This window comes from Hyla sarda, chromosome 5 (assembly GCF_029499605.1).
Source record: "Hyla sarda isolate aHylSar1 chromosome 5, aHylSar1.hap1, whole genome shotgun sequence".
NCBI lineage: Eukaryota > Metazoa > Chordata > Amphibia > Anura > Hylidae > Hyla > Hyla sarda.
Window position 1 is genome coordinate 185,529,180 of NC_079193.1, and position 21,047 is coordinate 185,550,226.

Consider the following 21,047-nt stretch of genomic DNA (forward strand, 5'->3'; position numbering starts at 1 on the left):
GACATCACTGTGCTTCATAATAAACTGGGACATCACTGTGCTTCATAATAAACTGACATCACTGTGCTTCATAATAAACTGACATCACTGTGCTTCATAATAAACTGTGACATCACTGTGCTTCATAATAAACTGTGACATCACTGTGCTTCATAATAACCTGTCACATCACTGTGCTTCATAATAACCTGTGACATCACTGTGCTTCATAATAACCTGTGACATCACTGTGATTCATAATAAACTGGAACATCACTGTGCTTCATAAAAAACTGTGACATCACTGTGCTTCATAATAAACTGTGACATCACTGTGCTTCATAATAAACTGTGACATCACTGTGCTTCATAATAAACTGTGACATCACTGTGCTTCATAATAAACTGGGACATCACTGTGCTTCATAATAAACTGTGACATCACTGTGCTTCATAATAAACTGTGACATCACTGTGCTTCATAATAAACTGTGACATCACTGTGCTTCATAATAAACTGTGACATCACTGTGCTTCATAATAAACTGGGACATCACTGTGCTTCATAATAAACTGTGACATCACTGTGCTTCATAATAAACTGGGACATCACTGTGCTTCATAATAAACTGTGACATCACTGCGCTTCATAATAAACTGTGACATCACTGTGCTTCATAATAAACTGTGACATCACTGTGCTTCATAATAACCTGTGACATCACTGTGCTTCATAATAAACTGTGACATCACTGTGCTTCATAATAAACTGTGACATCACTGTGCTTCATAATAAACTGGACATCACTGTGCTTCATAATAAACTGGGACATCACTGTGCTCCATAATAAACTTTGACATCACAGTGCTCCATAATAAACTGTGACATCACTGTGCTTCATAATAAACTGGGACATCACTGTGCTTCATAATAAACTGGGACATCACTGTGCTTCATAATAAACTGGGACATCACTGTGCTTCATAATAAACTGGGACATCACTGTGCTTCATAATAAACTGGGACATCACTGTGCTTCATAATAAACTGGGACATCACTGTGCTTCATAATAAACTGGGACATCACTGTGCTTCATAATAAACTGTGACATCACTGTGCTTCATAATAAACTGGGACATCACTGTGCTTCATAATAAACTGTGACATCACTGTGCTTCATAATAAACTGTGACATCACTGTGCTCCATAATAAACTGTGGCATCACTGTGCTTCATAATAAACTGTGACATCACTGTGCTTCATAATAAACTGTGACATCACTGTGCTTCATAATAAACTGTGACATCACTGTGCTTCATAATAAACTGTGACATCACTGTGGCTTCATAATAAACTGTGACATCACTGTGCTTCATAATAAACTGGGACATCACTGTGCTTCATAATGAACTGGGACATCAATGTGCTTCATAATAAACTGGGACATCACTGTGCTTCATAATAAACTGGGACATCACTGTGCTTCATAATAAACTGTGACATCACTGTGCTTCATAATAATCTGTGACATCACTGTGCTTCATAATAAACTGTGACATCACTGTGCTTCATAATAAACTGGGACATCACTGTGCTTCATAATAAACTGGGACATCACTGCGCTTCATAATAAACTGGGACATCACTGTGCTTCATAATAAACTGTGACATCACTGCGCTTCATAATAAACTGGGACATCACTGTGCTTCATAATAAACTGTGACATCACTGTGCTCCATAATAAACTGTGACATCACTGTGCTCCATAATAAACTGTGACATCACCGTGCTTCATAATAAACTGTGACATCACTGTGCTTCATAATAAACTGTGACATCACCGTGCTTCATAATAAACTGTGACATCACTGTGCTTCATAATAAACTGTGACATCACCGTGCTTCATAATAAACTGGGACATCACTGTGCTTCATAATAAACTGGGACATCACTGTGCTTCATAATAAACTGTGACATCACTGTGCTCCATAATAAACTGTGGCATCACTGTGCTTCATAATAAACTGTGACATCACTGTGCTTCATAATAAACTGTGACATCACTGTGCTTCATAATAAACTGTGACATCACTGTGCTTCATAATAAACTGTGACATCACTGTGCTTCATAATAAACTGGGACATCACTGTGCTTCATAATAAACTGTGACATCACTGTGCTTCATAATAAACTGTGACATCACTGTGCTTCATAATAAACTGTGACATCACTGTGCTTCATAATAAACTGGGACATCACTGTGCTTCATAATAAACTGGGACATCACTGTGCTTCATAATAAACTGGGACATCACTGTGCTTCATAATAAACTGGGACATCACTGTGCTTCATAATAAACTGGGACATCACTGTGCTTCATAATAAACTGGGACATCACTGTGCTTCATAATAAACTGGGACATCACTGTGCTTCATAATAAACTGGGACATCACTGTGCTTCATAATAAACTGTGACATCACTGTGCTTCATAAAAAACTGTGACATCACTGTGCTTCATAATAAACTGTGACATCACTGTGCTTCATAATAAACTGGGACATCACTGTGCTTCATAATAAACTGTGACATCACTGTGCTTCATAATAAACTGTGACATCACTGTGCTTCATAATAAACTGTGACATCACTGTGCTTCATAATAAACTGTGACATCACTGTGCTTCATAATAAACTGTGACATCACTGTGCTTCATAATAAACTGTGACATCACTGTGCTTCATAATAAACTGTGACATCACCGTGCTTCATAATAAACTGTGACATCACCGTGCTTCATAATAAACTGTGACATCACCGTGCTTCATAATAAACTGTGACATCACCGTGCTTCATAATAAATTGTGACATCACCGTGCTTCATAATAAACTGTGACATCACCGTGCTTCATAATAAACTGTGACATCACCGTGCTTCATAATAAACTGTGACATCACCGTGCTTCATAATAAACTGTGACATCACCGTGCTTCATAATAAACTGTGACATCACCGTGCTTCATAATAACCTGTGACATCACCGTGCTTCATAATAAACTGACATCACTGCGCTTCATAATAAACTGTGACATCACCGCGCTTCATAATAAACTGTGACATCACTGCGCTTCATAATAAACTGTGACATCACTGTGCTTCATAATAAACTGACATCACTGCGCTTCATAATAAACTGTGACATCACTGCGCTTCATAATAAACTGTGACATCACTGCGCTTCATAATAAACTGTGACATCACTGCGCTTCATAATAAACTGTGACATCACTGCGCTTCATAATAAACTGTGACATCACTGCGCTTCATAATAAACTGTGACATCACTGCGCTTCATAATAAACTGTGACATCACTGCGCTTCATAATAAACTGTGACATCACTGCGCTTCATAATAAACTGTGACATCACTGCGCTTCATAATAAACTGTGACATCACTGTGCTTCATAATAAACTGTGACATCACTGTGCTTCATAATAAAACTGTGACATCACTGTGCTTCATAATAAACTGTGACATCACTGTGCTTCATAATAAACTGCGACATCACTGTGCTTCATAATAAACTGTGACATCACTGTGCTTCATAATAAACTGTGACATCACTGTGCTTCATAATAAACTGCGACATCACTGTGCTTCATAATAAACTGCGACATCACTGTGCTTCATAATAAACTGCGGCATCACTGTGCTTCATAATAAACTGTGACATCACTGTGCTTCATAATAAACTGTGACATCACTGTGCTTCATAATAAACTGACATCACTGCGCTTCATAATAAACTGTGACATCACTGCGCTTCATAATAAACTGTGACATCACTGCGCTTCATAATAAACTGTGACATCACTGTGCTTCATAATAAACTGTGACATCACTGTGCTTTATAATAAACTGTGACATCACTGTGCTTCATAATAAACTGTGACATCACTGTGCTTCATAATAAACTGTGACATCACTGTGCTTCATAATAAACTGTGACATCACTGTGCTTCATAATAAACTGTGACATCACTGTGCTTCATAATAAACTGTGACATCACTGTGCTTCATAATAAACTGTGACATCACTGTGCTTCATAATAAACTGTGACATCACTGTGCTTCATAATAAACTGTGACATCACTGTGCTTCATAATAAACTGTGACATCACTGTGCTTCATAATAAACTGCGACATCACTGTGCTTCATAATAAACTGCGACATCACTGTGCTTCATAATAAACTGCGACATCACTGTGCTTCATAATAAACTGTGACATCACTGTGCTTCATAATAAACTGTGACATTACTGTGCTTCATAATAACCTGTGACATCACTGTGCTTCATAATAAACTGTAACATCACTGTGCTTCATAATAAACTGTGACATCACTGTGCTTCATAATAAACTGTGACATCACTGTGCTTCATAATAAACTGTGACATCACTGTGCTTCATAATAACCTGTCACATCACTGTGCTTCATAATAAACTGTGACATCACTGTGCTTCATAATAAACTGTGACATCACTGTGCTTCATAATAAACTGTGACATCACTGTGCTTCATAATGAACTGTGACATCATTGTGCTTCATAATAAACTGCGACATCACTGTGCTTCATAATAAACTGTGACATCACTGTGCTTCATAATAAATTGACATCACTGTGCTTCATCCTGTAATTTGATGTCACTGTGTATAGCAACCCTGTAGTGACATCACAGTTTATTATTCTTGAATGCTGACTTCACTGTGTATATTTTCCCGGTACAATGACATCACTGTATAGTTACCCTCTACTGTGACAACACTGCGTTTATTAACCCTGTAGTGGCACAACTGTTTATTGTCCCTGTCCAGAGACATTACTGTTTATATTAACTCTGAACTGTGATGTCACTGTGCATATTTACCCTGTATTGTCACTCGCAGTGCAAGGTAAATATGTACAGTGGCATTAGGGTATACAGGCTTAATATATACAGTGATGTCACAGTGCAGTGTAAGTATCAACAGTGATGTTGCAGTATAGAGATAACACACAGTGATGTCACAGTACAGGGATAATACACAGTGATGTCACAGTACAGGGATAATACACAGTGATGTCACAGTACAGGGATAATACACACAGTGATTTCACAGTACAGAGATAATACACACAGAGATGTCACAGTACAGGGCTAATACACAGTGATGTCACAGTACAGACATAATACACACAGTGATGTCACAGTACAGGGAGGGATAATATACACAGTGATGTCATAGTACAGGGATAATACACAGTGATGTCACAGTACAGGGATAATACACAGTGATGTCACAGTACAGGGATAATACACAGTGATGTGACAGTACAGAGATAATACACACAGTGATGTCACAGTACAGGAATAATACACAGTGATGTCACAGTACAGGAATAATACACAGTGATGTCACAGTACAGGAATAATACACAGTGATGTCACAGTACAGGATAATATACTGAGTGATGTCACAGTACAGGGATAATACACACAGTGATGTTCCCAGTACAGGGATAATATACACAGTGATGTCACAGTACAGGGATAATACACAGTGATGTCACAGTACAGGGATAATACACAGTGATGTCACAGTACAGGGATAATACACACAGTGATGTCACAGTACAGAGATAATACACACAGTGATGTCACAGTACAGGGCTAATACAGAGTGATGTCACAGTACAGACATAATACACACAGTGATGTCACAGTACAGGGATAATACACAGTGACGTCACAGTACAGGGATAATACACAGTGATGTCACAGTACAGGGATAATACACAGTGATGTGACAGTACAGAGATAAAAGAATACATATATAGTAATAAACATAAATCCAAAAAGTGCTGAGAGAGAAACGGGGGCTATGCTTGTCTGCCAGCGGAAGGGTTAATGAGGGAGGCTACTGCTCATAGATTGTGGATTAAATATTAGAGTCGGATCCGGTAAATATGCTCGGATCGCGAGTAAGTACAAAAAAAGTCAAAGAGCAGACAAAAAAGCCTCAGGGGATCAATAACACATTATGAGTAGGGCAAAGCCTGAACTAGACAGAAATAACAAAATACTTTACCAAGTGGAGCAAGGAGTACAGCGCTACAGCCACCCGCCACCCAACGTTTCACCAATGAAGGCTTCTTACTGGGTGTGGTCAGTAGAGTGTGGGGTATGTATATATGCAGAGACTTAGCCAATTAAAACCAAGGACTAGAACACGTGGTATAATTAAGGCGTCATAGTCGCCCATAGGTCACTGCTACCAAGCCTCGCACTCATAGCGAGGTCCGGGAGCAGATACACTTGTCAGTGCGCATCACGTGACATCGTGGAGCCATGCCAGAAGGCTCCACAACGTCACGGAACAACCAAGCCTCGCTTTCAAAGCGAGACTCGGATGTAAGGGCCAATCGTATACCAGAGTTGTCCCACGATCAGGTGGAAAGCCAAGCCTCGCTATCAAAGCGAGGCGTGGAGGTAACTCTAGTGCGAGAATCCCGACTATTACGGGAATTCATCGGGCTAGATAGTTAGTTATAGTTATATACAGGCACGGTTTATTAATCAATTCAAACATAATATATCCATTTCTATATCAAAGCACCATGTTAAAAATTGCAATCGGGGACTAAATACAATAAGTCATAATGGGTACACATTTTAGATAAATACATAATAAGTGCACAATTCAGGTAAGTACATATATTACCCATACTAGGGTCAAATGTTATGCAGAAGCAAGTGCAATATATTTTCTAGATATCCATGCTGCTGCACTGCACAATGGCAGTACAGCAACATGAAAATCCAAAATAAAAGTAAAATGCATAGCGTGCAAAAGAAAAGGGAAAAAGGGGGGGGGGAGAGAGGGGGGGGGGAGAACGGAAGGAAAAGAAGGGATGAGGAGAGGGGGGGAAAGGGAAGAGGGGAGGAGGGAAGGAAAAAGAAAGGGAGAAGGGGGGGGGGAGAGGGGAGAAAAAGAAAAAGGAGGGGAGAAGGAGGGGGGGGAGGGAAAAGGGGGGGGATAAATTATAGCGGAAAACAACTGTGAAAAAATGCAAGGTGAACACACAGTGCCAAAGTGAAAGTGACATGCAAAAAAGGGAGAGGAAAAAGGAGCATATGTAAATGTCTACCTAGTGAACAGGGGGACCGGAATGTCAATTAAATATGTAGAAATGTAAGAAGTGAGAAAATATGAAGTATAGCTTAATAATTGATGCCACTCTCACAGTTAAACAAGTAAATAAGTAGCTATCAGTGTTAAATATGATTTAAACAAATTTATTAAGACCGTCCCTTAAGGTAATTAACCTTACAGATGTGATCCTAACTAATGAACAGGAATCTGTGCTTAGCCTGGGTCTATCCTTTAGTCCTCAGGCTAACTTTAATCTTTTTTGTACAGTAAAAGACATTCAACTATTCGCACGACGCCTGATCCTCAAAAAAACTGCATACAAGACACTCTGACCCGAACGCTGAAAATTTGTTGGGCTCTACGATAGAACAGGAGGCTATTTTAAACCTACAATCACTACTGGATGAACAGGATCTCATGCCACAATCAGGAATAGGTGAGTACCCGCGCTACCTTTTACCTAAGAGCATCACCTTTCCCCCTATGACTTTGGTTCCTGAGGTGGATATGTTCATCAAATTGGTAATTAGGGATTTGAGACGCCTGGCAGAAACAAGAGCTAGGGACAACCTAACATACCCTCAGCGTAAGGCTATTCAGGAATTGAGGTCTTTGAAAAACGTGGTTATAAAACCATCAGACAAGGGGGGTAATGTTGTCCTATGGCCATCTCATATGTATGAGAAGGAAATGTTTAGACAACTACGTGACTGCAATTGCTATAAGCGACTCACTTTTAACCCCCTGATGTCTTATCAACAGGAACTAGCACATATTCTGGACAACGCTGTGGAGGAAAACATCTTGAATTTGAAACAGAAACAAGGATTAACTATACAATACCCGACCATCCCCACAATATATTTACTGCCAAAGATCCACAAGAATGCGCTGATACCTCCTGGAAGACCTATTGTGTCTGGGTGTAATTCCTTGACCGAACCAATATGTAAGTGGATTGACTTTTTCTTGAAGCCTCTAGTTGAACTGCTACCTTCCTATATTAAGGATTCAAATGATGTCCTACGTAGACTTGACGGTGCTCAACTAGATGATAACTCTTACCTTGTGACATGTGATGTAGAATCACTATACACGTCGATAAGACATAATGACGGCATAGCAGCTACTAGTTTTTTTTTGGAGTCCAGTAACTTGGAGGGAGATCTATGTGCTCTAATTCTGGAACTGTTGTCTTTTATTCTAACGAGGAATTTCTTCATCTTTAAAGGGGTCTTCTACCTACAACTGCAGGAATGGCTATGGGGCGGCTTGTGCGCCCTCATATGCCAATTTGTTCCTTGGGTTGTGGGAGAGGACCCTCTTTACGTCGGATACCTGCCCCTTGGCTGAAAAAGTACTGTCATGGGGCAGATATATTGATGATATCCTGTTTATTTGGCAGGGCACACTTGATGAATTGGAACAGTTTATGGATGCCCTTAACAATAACGACTTAAATATTCATCTAACGCATAAGGTAAATAAAACTAATATTGAGTTTTTGGATATCCAGATACAGGCGGACGCCAATGGATTTATCCAGACGAATCTACACCGTAAATCTACTTCAGCCAATACCGTGCTACACGCTAGCTCTGCCCACCCCACGCATCTGATCAGAAATATCCCAGTAGGTCAATTCCTACGTGCAAGACGCCTGTGCTCCACGGAACAAGATTTTGAAATGCAGGCCCGTGATCTGGAGAAAAGATTCCGTGAAAGGGGCTACAGCAATCGGAGCATCAAAAGGGCGTATTGGAGAGCGAAAAAAACGGATCGCGCCTCATCCCTACATAGAACACGGATCCACAAGACTACTGACAACCAGGTGAGGTGCATCTTAGATTACAACTCTCGTAGCCATGAGATTAGACAGATACTTGAACAGCACTGGCCCGTTTTACAGGTGGATGAGACATTTAATTGGTATGATACCTACGAGACCAGCGATTGCATATAGACGGAATAGAAATTTGAAGGATCTTTTGGTGAGGAGCCACTATGAGACTGAGGAACCATATTTATTTGGTTCCAAGGGCCCCAAAAACGGTTGCTCCCCATGTGGTAAATGCCTCGCATGCAGTAATATATTACGGACTGATGTGTTTCGCAATTCATCCTGTACTAAATCATATGAAATCAGGCAGAAAATAAACTGTGTAACTAAAGGGGTGGTATATGTTGCACAATGTCCATGTGATTTGCTATACGTGGGCATGACCACCAGGGAGCTCCGCCGACGGGTCAGAGAGCATGTTTTGGACATCAATGCGGCAGTCAATGAAACAAACTTTCAGTCTTTGAAAACTCTACCAAGACACTTTAAACTTAAACATAACAGTGATGCCACTCTCCTCAAATTTATAGGTATCGACCACGTTCCGGTGGGTATCAGAGGCGGCCAATGGAAGAAATTGGTCGCACAAAGAGAAACGCGATGGATCTTCAGGTTGGACACACTTGTACCTCACGGTTTAAATGAGGTAAACAGCTATGTCCCATTTTTGTGAGGAGTATTGGTTGGCTTCTGAGCTCGGATTTTTTAGTGTGTGTAATTTAATGGGTTTTAAGTGATTTTTAGCAGCTTCTACTTGTTTTAATTGTATGTTTATTAATCTATCTCTTCTTTTTTATCTGGTTGTCTATCTAGATGTGTTATGAGACTTACCATCCAGGGCCATCACGTGATTATTCCTAGCCTCTCTCCATCGTTGGAGCGACCCTACCATTGGAATCATTTTTGGGACTCTCTTTTTCTCATCAACTCTAATATATTATTCTTTTATGTACACATACAGGGTCACAATTTTATATACATTTTTATATACATTTTTAATATTTATTTATTTTTTTAATTCTAATATATATCTTTTGACATGACATTTTATTCTCATTTTATGTATCCAATGTTTTCTATAAACGTTCATATTCACTTTACTTCACATTACCTTATCAAACTTAACAAAGTTTTTTTTTTTAAACTTGTACACATGTTCACACTCACATCACCAACTTTTTTATCCCATCATACACTTTATACACTAATCTCACACTACACTCCCATACCCCATTATCAATATCCACTCTTTTTTATTCATACCACTTTTGGGGTCTTAATAAATTTGTTTAAATCATATTTAACACTGATAGCTACTTATTTACTTGTTTAACTGTGAGAGTGGCATCAATTATTAAGCTATACTTCATATTTTCTCACTTCTTACATTTCTACATATTTAATTGACATTCCGGTCCCCCCTGTTCACTAGGTAGACATTTACATATGCTCCTTTTTCCCTCTCCCTTTTTTGCATGTCACTTTCACTTTGGCACTGTGTGTTCACCTTGCACTTGCATTTTTTCACAGTTGTTTTCCGCTATAATTTATCCCCCCCCTTTTCCCCTCCCCCCCTCCTTCTCCCCTCCTTTTTCTTTTTCTCCCCTCTCCCCCCCCCCTTCTCCCTTTCTTTTTCCTTCCCTCCTCCCCTCTTCCCTTTCCCCCTTCTCCCCTCCCCCCCCTCTCCTCATCCCTTCTTTTCCTTCCGTTCTCCCCCCCCTCTTACCTGAATTGTGCACTTATTATGTATTTATCTAAAATGTGTACCCATTATGACTTATTGTATTTAGTCCCCGATTGCAATTTTTAACATGGTGCTTTGATATAGAAATGGATATATTATGTTTGAATTGATTAATAAACCGTGCCTGTATATAACTATAACTAACTATCTAGCCCGATGAATTCCCGTAATAGTCGGGATTCTCGCACTAGAGTTACCTCCACGCCTCGCTTTGATAGCGAGGCTTGGCTTTCCACCTGATCGTGGGACAACTCTGGTATACGATTGGCCCTTACATCCGAGTCTCGCTTTGAAAGCGAGGCTTGGTTGTTCCGTGACGTTGTGGAGCCTTCTGGCGCGGCTCCACGATGTCACGTGATACGCACTGACAGGTGTATCTGCTCCCGGACCTCGCTATGAGTGCGAGGCTTGGTAGCAGTGACCTATGGGCGACTATGACGCCTTAATTATACCACGTGTTCTAGTCCTTGGTTTTAATTGGCTAAGTCTCTGCATATATACATACCCCACACTCTACTGACCACACCCCCGAAGAAGCCTTCATTGGTGAAACGTTGGGTGGCGGGTGGCTGTAGCGCTGTACTCCTTGCTCCACTTGGTAAAGTATTTTGTTATTTCTGTCTAGTTCAGGCTTTGCCCTACTCATAATGTGTTATTGATCCCCTGAGGCTTTTTTGTCTGCTCTTTGACTTTTTTTGTACTTACTTGCGATCCGAGCATATTTACCGGATCCGACTCTAATATTTAATCCACAATCTATGAGCAGTAGCCTCCCTCATTAATCCACGGGAGTCAATACTTATTGTGTACCAACTATTTAACCCTTCCGCTGGCAGACAAGCATAGCCCCCGTTTCTCTCTCAGCACTTTTTGGATTTATGTTTATTACTATATATGTATTCTTTTAAATCATTTTAAATGTTTTGTCATTTTGGATTCATGTTAATAAAGTATACTTTGTGATATTTATGTCCTGTTTGACGCCTCTTTCTTTATGAATTTAATCTATGTCTTGTGGCGTAGGACCTACTGTGTGGGAATTTTTTCTTTTGGTATTTCAGTACAGAGATAATACACACAGTGATGTCACAGTACAGGAATAATACACAGTGATGTCACAGTACAGGAATAATACACAGTGATGTCACAGTACAGGAATAATACACAAAGATGTCACAGTACAGGGATAATATACTGAGTGATGTCACAGTACAGGGATAATATACAGAGTGATGTCACAGTACAGGGATAATACACAGTGATGTCACAGTACAGGGATAATACACACAGTGATGTCACAGTACAGAGATAATACACACAGTGATGTCACAGTACAGGGATAATACACACAGTGAGGTCACAGTACAGGGATAATACACACAGTGATGTCACAGTACAGAGATAATACACACAGTGATGTCACAGTACAGGGATAATACACACAGTGAGGTCACAGTACAGGGATAATACACACAGTGATGTCACAGTACAGGGATAATACACACAGTGATGTCACAGTACAGGGATAATACACACAGTGATGTCACAGTACAGGGATAATACACACAGTGATGTCACAATACAGGGATAATACACACAGTGATGTCACAGTACAGAGATAATACAAACAGTGATGTCTCAGTACAGGGCTAATACACAGTGATGTCACAGTACAGACATAATACACACAGTGATGTCACAGTACAGGGAGGGATAATATACACAGTGATGTCATAGTACAGGGATAATACACAGTGACGTCACAGTACAGGGATAATACACAGTGATGTGACAGTACAGGGATAATACACAGTGATGTGACAGTACAGAGATAATACACACAGTGATGTCACAGTACAGGAATAATACACAGTGATGTCACAGTACAGGAATAATACACAGTGATGTCACAGTACAGGGATAATATTCTGAGTGATGTCACAGTACAGGGATAATATACAGAGTGATGTCACAGTACAGGGATAATACACAGTGATGTCACAGTACAGGGATAATACACACAGTGATGTCACAGTACAGAGATAATACACACAGTGATGTCACAGTACAGGGATAATACACACAGTGAGGTCACAGTACAGGGATAATACACACAGTGATGTCACAGTACAGGGATAATACACACAGTGAGGTCACAGTACAGGGATAATACACACAGTGATGTCACAGTACAGGGATAATACACACAGTGAGGTCACAGTACAGGGATAATACACACAGTGATGTCACAGTACAGAGATAATACACACAGTGATGTCACAGTACAGGGATAATACACACAGTGATGTCACAGTACAGAGATAATACACACAGTGATGTCACAGTACAGGGATAATACACACAGTGAGGTCACAGTACAGGGATAATACACACAGTGATGTCACAGTACAGGGATAATACACACAGTGAGGTCACAGTACAGGGATAATACACACAGTGATGTCACAGTACAGAGATAATACACACAGTGATGTCACAGTACAGGGATAATACACACAGTGAGGTCACAGTACAGGGATAATACACACAGTGATGTCACAGTACAGGGATAATATACACAGTGATGTCACAGTACAGGGATAATACACACAGTGATGTCACAGTACAGGGATAATATACACAGTGATGTCACAGTACGGGGATAATACACACAGTGATGTCACAGTACGGGGATAATATACACAGTGATGTCACAGTACAGGGATAATACACAGTGATGTCACAGTACAGGCATAATACACAGTGATGTCACAGTACAGGGATAATACACAGTGATGTCACAGTACAGGGATAATACACAGTGATGTCACAGTACAGGGATAATATACACAGTGATGTCACAGTACAGGGATAATACACAGTGATGTCACAGTACAGGGATAATACACAGTGATGTCACAGTACAGGGATAATACACACAGTGATGTCACAGTACAGAGATAATACACACAGTGATGTCACAGTACAGAGATAATACACACAGTGATGTCACAGTACAGGGATAATACACAGGGATGTCACAGTACAGGGATAATATACACAGTGATGTCACAGTACAGGGATAATACACAGTGATGTCACAGTACAGGGATAATACACACAGTGATGTCACAGTACAGGGATAATACACACAGTGATGTCACAGTACTGAGATAATACACACAGTGATGTCACAGTACAGGGATAATACACAGTGATGTCACAGTACTGAGATAATACACACAGCGATGTCACAGTACAGGGATAATACACAGTGATGTCACAGTACAGAGATAATACACACAGTGTTGTCACAGTACAGGGAGGGATAATATACACAGTGATGTTATAGTATAGGGATAATACACAGTGACATCACAGTACAGAGATAATACACAGTGACATCACAGTACAGGGATAATACACAGTGATGTCCAGTACAGAGATAATACACACAGTGATGTCACAGTACAGGAATAATACACAGTGATGTCACAGTACAGGAATAATACACAGTGATGTCACAGTACAGGAATAATACACAGTGATGTCACAATACAGGAATAATACACAGTGATGTCACAGTACAGGGATAATATACAGAGTGTTGTCACAGTACAGGGATAATATACAGAGTCATGTCACAGTACAGGGATAATACACAGTGATGTCACAGTACAGAGATAATACACACAGTGATGTCACAGTACAGAGATAATACACACAGTGATGTCACAGTACAGGGATAATACACAGTGATGTCACAGTACAGAGATAATACACACAGCGATGTCACAGAACAGGGATAATACACAGTGACGTCACAGTACAGAGATAATACACAGTGACGTCACAGTACAGAGATAATACACAGTGACGTCACAGTACAGGGATAATACACAGTGATGTCCAGTACAGAGATAATACACACAGTGATGTCACAGTACAGGAATAATACACAGTGATGTCACAGTACAGGAATAATACACAGTGATGTCACAGTACAGGAATAATACACAGTGATGTCACAATACAGGAATAATACACAGTGATGTCACAGTACAGGGATAATATACAGAGTGATGTCACAGTACAGGGATAATATACAGAGTGATGTCACAGTACAGGGATAATGCACAGTGATGTCACAGTACAGAGATAATACACAGTGATGTCACAGTACAGGGATAATACACAGTGATGTCACAGTACAGGGATAATACACACAGTGATGTCACAGTACAGGGATAATATACAGAGTGATGTCACAGTACAGGGATAATATACAGAGTGATGTCACACTGCAGGGATAATACACAGTGATGTCACATTACAGGGATAATACACACAGTGATGTCACAGTACAGGGACAATACACAGTGATGTCACAGTACAGAGATAATACACAGTGATGTCACAGTACAGGGATAATACACAGTGATGTCACAGTACAGGGATAATACACACAGTGATGTCACAGTACAGGGATAATACACAGAGTGATGGCACAGTACAGAGATAATACACAGTGACGTCACAGTACAGGGATAATACACAAAGTGATGGCACAGTACAGAGATAATACACAGTGATGTCACAGTACAGGGATAATACACACAGTGATGTCACAGTACAGGGATAATACACAGTGATGTCACAGTACAGGGATAATACACACAGTGATGTCACAGTACAGGGATAATACACAGAGTGAGGGCACAGTACTGAGATAATACACAGTGACGTCACAGTACAGGGATAATACACAGTGATGGCACAGTACAGAGATAATACACAGTGATGTCACAGTACATGGATAATACACAGTGATGTCACAGTATAACCATCTCACAGCCAGACAACCATGTAATTTCAGCAGAAAATAAAGCAGGGCCTCATGTTCAAGTTTTGCCTAAGGCCTCACAAAGTCTAGAGCCGCCTCTGGTCGGCCCTACCATGGGACCCGGTGGGACCATAAGTCCCAGGTGGCACTTTTCAGGGGCAGCATTTTGCTGCCCCCTTTTTTTTTGTGCCTAGTAGGTTCATGGTAGGGTTGGCGCCGCCGCTGCTCACTGTTCTAAAGCAGCTGCGGGGTATAATAGCGCAGCGGGCACTTTAGACAGTGAGTCTGCTTCCGGCCGACCGGGGTCTGACGAGGGACGTCGCACAAGTGACGTACTTCTGCAGACCCGCTCAGGAGGACGTCAATGACGTCACTGATCAGGCCGCTGCCGGAGAGGAGAAGCGCTGTGCAGGGCAGGTAAGTGTGTCTCTGTGTGTGTCTGTGTCTGTCTGTGTGTTTGGGGGGGGCTGTGCTACCTAATGTGGGGAAACTATGTTACCTAATGTGGGGAATCTGTGCTACCTAATGTGGGGAAACTATGCTACCTAATGTGGGGAAAGTATGCTACCTAATGTGGGGAAGCTATGCTACCTAATGTGGGGAAACTATGTTACCTAATGTGGGGAATCTGTGCTACCTAATGTGGGGAAACTATGTTACCTAATGTGGGGAAACTATGTTACCTAATGTGGGGAATCTGTGCTACCTAATGTGGGCAAACTATGCTACCTAATGTGGGGAAACTATGTTACCTAATGTGGGGAATCTGTGTTACCTAATGTGGGGAAACTATGCTACCTAATGTGGGGAAACTATGTTACCTAATGTGGGGAACCTGTGCTACCTATTGTGGGGAAACTATGCTACCTAATGTGGGGAAACTATGTTACCTAATGTGGGGAAACTATGTTACCTAATGTGGGGAATCTGTGTTACCTAATGTGGGGAAACTATGTTACCTAATGTGGGGAAAATATGCTACCTAATGTGGGCAAACTATGCTACCTAATGTGGGGAAACTGCTACCTAATGTAGGGAATCTATGCTACCTAATGTGGGGAACCTATGCTACCTAATGTGAGGAAACTATGCTACCTAATGTGGGGAATCTATGCTACCTAATGTTGGGAATCTATGCTACCTAATGTGGGGGGCTTGAATGAGCTGCGGCATATGGGAGGCCTTATTAAATAATTAGAAACGTATACAGCAAGTGACATATGGGGGTCCACCTGAGTAAGTGACACATGGAGGGGGGGTGCTGAACAATTGATGTTGGGGGGGCACAGGCACATTCTTTGCACAAGGGCCCTCTGCTGTCTGTGTCCGCCCCTGGGTAGAGAATAAGGGGTAAAGTGGAACAAATGCAGTTATTTTTTTCTTAATTTTTTTTAATGAAGTAAACGAGATAAAGGTAAGCATTGACTTTTCCTCAGTCTGAAGCGCGGTGCTCATCGGCAGGAAGCAGTGAGGAGGAGGAGGATGACGGAGGTTCTGATTCCATCTCTGCTTCTTTTTCGTCCCTCTCTATATATAGGGCCGTGGCCATGAAGAAGGCCCCTCCGATGACTGCCATTATGGTGCAGGTCATGAGGGCATACTCCAGGCTGCGGTATTTCAGAAGAGGGGATTTGGCATATCCTCTTTCGTAGGTGTCAGATATTAGGCCGATGAGGTACGGGCTGCCGGCATCACCTAGGAGGTGATAGATTGTCATCTGCACGGCCAGGGCTGAAGATCTCCTCCACGGAGTTACTACTTTTAGTATAATGTCAGATATGAGGGTGAAATTTACTGAAAGAAGCGTCTCTCCGATGAAGATGAAGATGTTGGTGGCAACAAGGCTGATGTTGCCAAAAGTCAATGCCAACAGAAGAAAAGGGGCGGAGAGCATCATCGCGCATCCACACACAAGCGGGTCCGCCCGTGGGTTGGATTTGCGATATCTTTTACTTATCTCCGTCCCTGCTACAACTCCCAGAATGCCGGAAACGACTGTAACCACACCAAATATTAGGATGTCGTGATAGTCACACGGTTCAGCACGGCAAGGGTCCTTCTCTTGTAGGAGTGTTCGTGCGTGGGTCAGGTATGACGGACCCCATACACCTATGGCTCCCACTATGAAGGATACAGCCGTCGATCCCATGGTGGTTAACATGAAGCTTCGATTTTTAAATAGTTTTTTCAGATCTGTCGCCCATTTGGCAAACTTCTGGGATTTGTTGTTCTTCTTCCCGTTTGTAGTCGTTCTTGGAAGCTCCTTTGTGACCAAAATCATCAAAGCCACAGCTATGAGGCCCAGGCCAGGGGTGACCCGAAATGCCCAGTGCCAATCGCCCCTTGCTGCATCAGTCACTTTGGGCCCGATGATGTATCCTAGTCCGCAGCCTACAGGTATGACGGAGTAAAACACGTTCAGCATGCGGGTCCGCTGGTCACTTGTAAAAAGGTCTGCAATGATGGAGGGGGCGATGGTGCAGAAAGTCGCCTCTCCGGCTCCAACCAGTCCACTCGTCAGGAGGAAGAGCAGGAAGTACCCGTCAGGGATGAATGACAGGGTAAGTGTCATGCTCAGCCAAACGATGACTCCTGCGCAAACAGTATATTTCTTATTACAGTGGTCGCCCAAATATCCGGCAATTGGTGCGACCAGCACGTAGCTTCCAATGAACAATGTATTCAATAAGCCGGACAGACTAGCATTGGTGTCATATGCTTTCTGTATATAAGGCAGCACCCCCGCCACGCTGGAGCGATTTGCATAGATGAGCAAATTAACAAAGGCGAGGATCACTACGGTGATGATGGAACGTGCAGTGGACATCACGCTTAGAGATGGCAGGTTCTGCCTCTCAGGGATATCGCCCTTTTCTACATCCATATCACTATGGTCCTCCATTGCTTCTTCCTCCTCCTTCAGCAATGGGTCTTGTGGAGAGGCCATGGTCACAGGTCAGAGCCTGAAAACACTAGAGAGAGAGAGATAAGTGAACACATTAGGCAACATGTCATCATTCCTGTCATTATACAATAGATCCTTCATACAGAGCAGAAATGTCCAGCACAGAACCACAAGATAACACTAAGACCATCGCAGCCTCAGAAGAAGACGCTTCTCTATAAGTGTTTTATATGGAGACGTCTTCCCTGAGGTTTCCAATGTCTGATAACCCTGAACCTGTCCGGTCCTAGTAATATCTATTAACCCTGAACCTGTCCGGTCCTAGTAATATCTATTAACCCTGAACCTGTCCGGTCCTAGTAAAATCTGATAACCCTGAACCTGTCCGGTCCTAGTAATATCTGATAACCCTGAACCTGTCCGGTCCTAGTAATATCTGATAACCCTGAACCTGTCTGGTCCTAGTAATATCTGATAACCCTGAACCTGTCCGGTCCTATTAATATCTGATAACCCTGCACCTGTCCGGTCCTAGTAATATCTGATAACCCTGAACCTGTCCGGTCCTAGTAATATCTGATAACCCTGAACCTGTCCGTTCCTAGTAATATCTGATAACCCTGAACCTGTCCGGTTCTAGTAATATCTGATAACCCTGAACCTGTCCGGTCCTAGTAATATCTGATAACCCTGAATCTGTCCGGTCCTAGTAATATCTGATAACCCTGAACCTGTTCGGTCCTAGTAATATCTGATAACCCTGAACCTGTCCGGTCCTAGTAATATCTGATAACCCTGAACCTGTCCGGTCCTAGTAATATCTGATAACCCTAAACCTATCCGGTCCTAGTAATATCTGATAACCCTGAATCTGTCCGGTCCTAGTAATATCTGATAACCCTGAACCTGTCCGGTCCTAGTAATATCTGATAACCCTGAACCTATCCGGTCCTAGTAATATCTGATAACCCTGAACCTGTCCGCTCCTAGTAATATCTGATAACCCTTAACCTGTCTGGTCCTAGTAATATCTGATAACCCTGAACCTGTCTGGTTCTAGTAATATCTGATAACCCTGAACCTGTCCAGTCCTAGTAATATCTGATAAACCTGAACCTGTCCGGTCCTAGTAATATCTGATAACCCTAAACCTCTCCGGTCCTAGTAATATCTGATAACCCTGAATCTGTCCTAGTAATGGCGGATTATAAGGGCTTGGCTGTATGGTCACTGGGCCATGTGAACTTCATACTGTAGATACAATTGGGCTATCCTGCTATATACATTTACTAATAATGAACCTACCCCACCTCATTGGGATCTATCCGTACCCTATATGACTTTCTGCCACTAGTTGATTTGAAAATTTTCCCTTTTGGAGTACCCGGAGTATTTCTATTGTTAGTACACACAGAATTCTATTATAAAATATTATATTTCTGCCCTAATCTTTCTGTTATTCTTTTACTACACCACCAAATCTTTCTCATAGACTTATATCTTTTAGAACTTCATGAATTAGGACTCTTTTTCTTGGGGGCTTTTTTGGGCATAATTGCATTTTAGCAGTTTTGCAAGAAAAAGCTCTGGTCATGATACTAACTGTGTGTTTTATTATGTTTAATGCCTAAGCCAAGTATTGTCACAATGCTATGAGGAATATAACTTTTGTTATTTCTTTTGGAAATTAATTTCTTGTTTTTTTTTGCTAAAAAAAAAAAAAGCAACAGCAATAAAAAAAACTGTCAAACAAAAAGCCCTGTGTATGTATGAATAGAAGAGGCTGAGACTTACCTTGTGGTTCTCTCTTCAGACAAGGAACGGTCAAAATCTTGAATTCTCTATCGCAAATAGAAACTCTCTAACAAACACTTTGCAACACAGGTTGTGAATGCAAAACACACTGAAGAGACTGCAGCCGGCGCGCACCTCCTTGTACAGCTTACCGTGACATCATCACAAGCATGTGTGACATCACAGGGTTCTAAACCATCTTCAGGTATGTGTATATCTGTATAGTAAATGTGAGTAGAGACAAACTTTTGGGATTCCTCCCTGATAATTTATAAACTCCTTTGATCATTAGTCCTTGTCTATTGGACTTGATAAAGGGAGGAATCCTGAAAGCTTGTCTCTACAAAATTATGTTAGTCCAATAAATAAGGTATTACAAGAGACTGCAACATATTTTTTGATTTGTGTGTATATATATATATATATATATATATATATATATATATATAGTTCCAAGCGTGATTGGGTGCCTCCAGCTAGGGTCCGCGTCCAGAATCCTGCATACGTAGTTCCAAGGAAAATGCTGTGGCACTCAAGGTATGGTGAAGAAATGAAAACTATTCATCCCAAATGTGCAAAGAGCAACGTCTCAATGGTCTCACACCATCATTATCAAGCCACTTGATAATGATGGTGTGAGACCATTGAAACGTTGCTCTTTGCACATTTGGGATGAATAAATAGTTTTCATTTCTTCACCATACCTTGAGTGCCACAACATTTTCCTTGGAACT

At 41.3% G+C, this 21,047-nt stretch overlaps 1 protein-coding gene and 1 long non-coding RNA gene across 2 annotated transcripts; one reads left to right on the forward strand and one right to left on the reverse strand.

Annotated features, from left to right (window-relative positions):
- Nucleotides 1-7,375: 7,375 nt before the first annotated feature.
- On the forward strand, nucleotides 7,376-9,013 carry LOC130272616 (uncharacterized). The gene is made up of 3 exons (XR_008843647.1): nucleotides 7,376-7,623; nucleotides 7,950-8,136; nucleotides 8,704-9,013. It is a non-coding gene; the product is annotated as an uncharacterized LOC130272616 (long non-coding RNA).
- Nucleotides 9,014-17,034: 8,021 nt separating this feature from the next.
- On the reverse strand, nucleotides 17,035-20,459 carry LOC130272617 (protein spinster homolog 1-like). The gene is made up of 2 exons (XM_056518452.1): nucleotides 20,314-20,459; nucleotides 17,035-18,586 (listed from the first exon to the last, which is right to left on the reverse strand). The coding sequence occupies exon 2, from the start codon at nucleotides 18,559-18,561 to the stop codon at nucleotides 17,047-17,049; it is 1,515 nt and encodes a 504-aa protein (XP_056374427.1). The 5' UTR covers nucleotides 18,562-18,586; nucleotides 20,314-20,459; the 3' UTR covers nucleotides 17,035-17,046.
- Nucleotides 20,460-21,047: the final 588 nt, after the last annotated feature.

Excerpts from the sequence above, each read along its gene's own strand:
- LOC130272617 (XM_056518452.1), bottom strand. The coding sequence starts at position 18,561 with ATGGCCTCTCCACAAGACCCATTGCTGAAGGAGGAGGAAGAAGCAATG.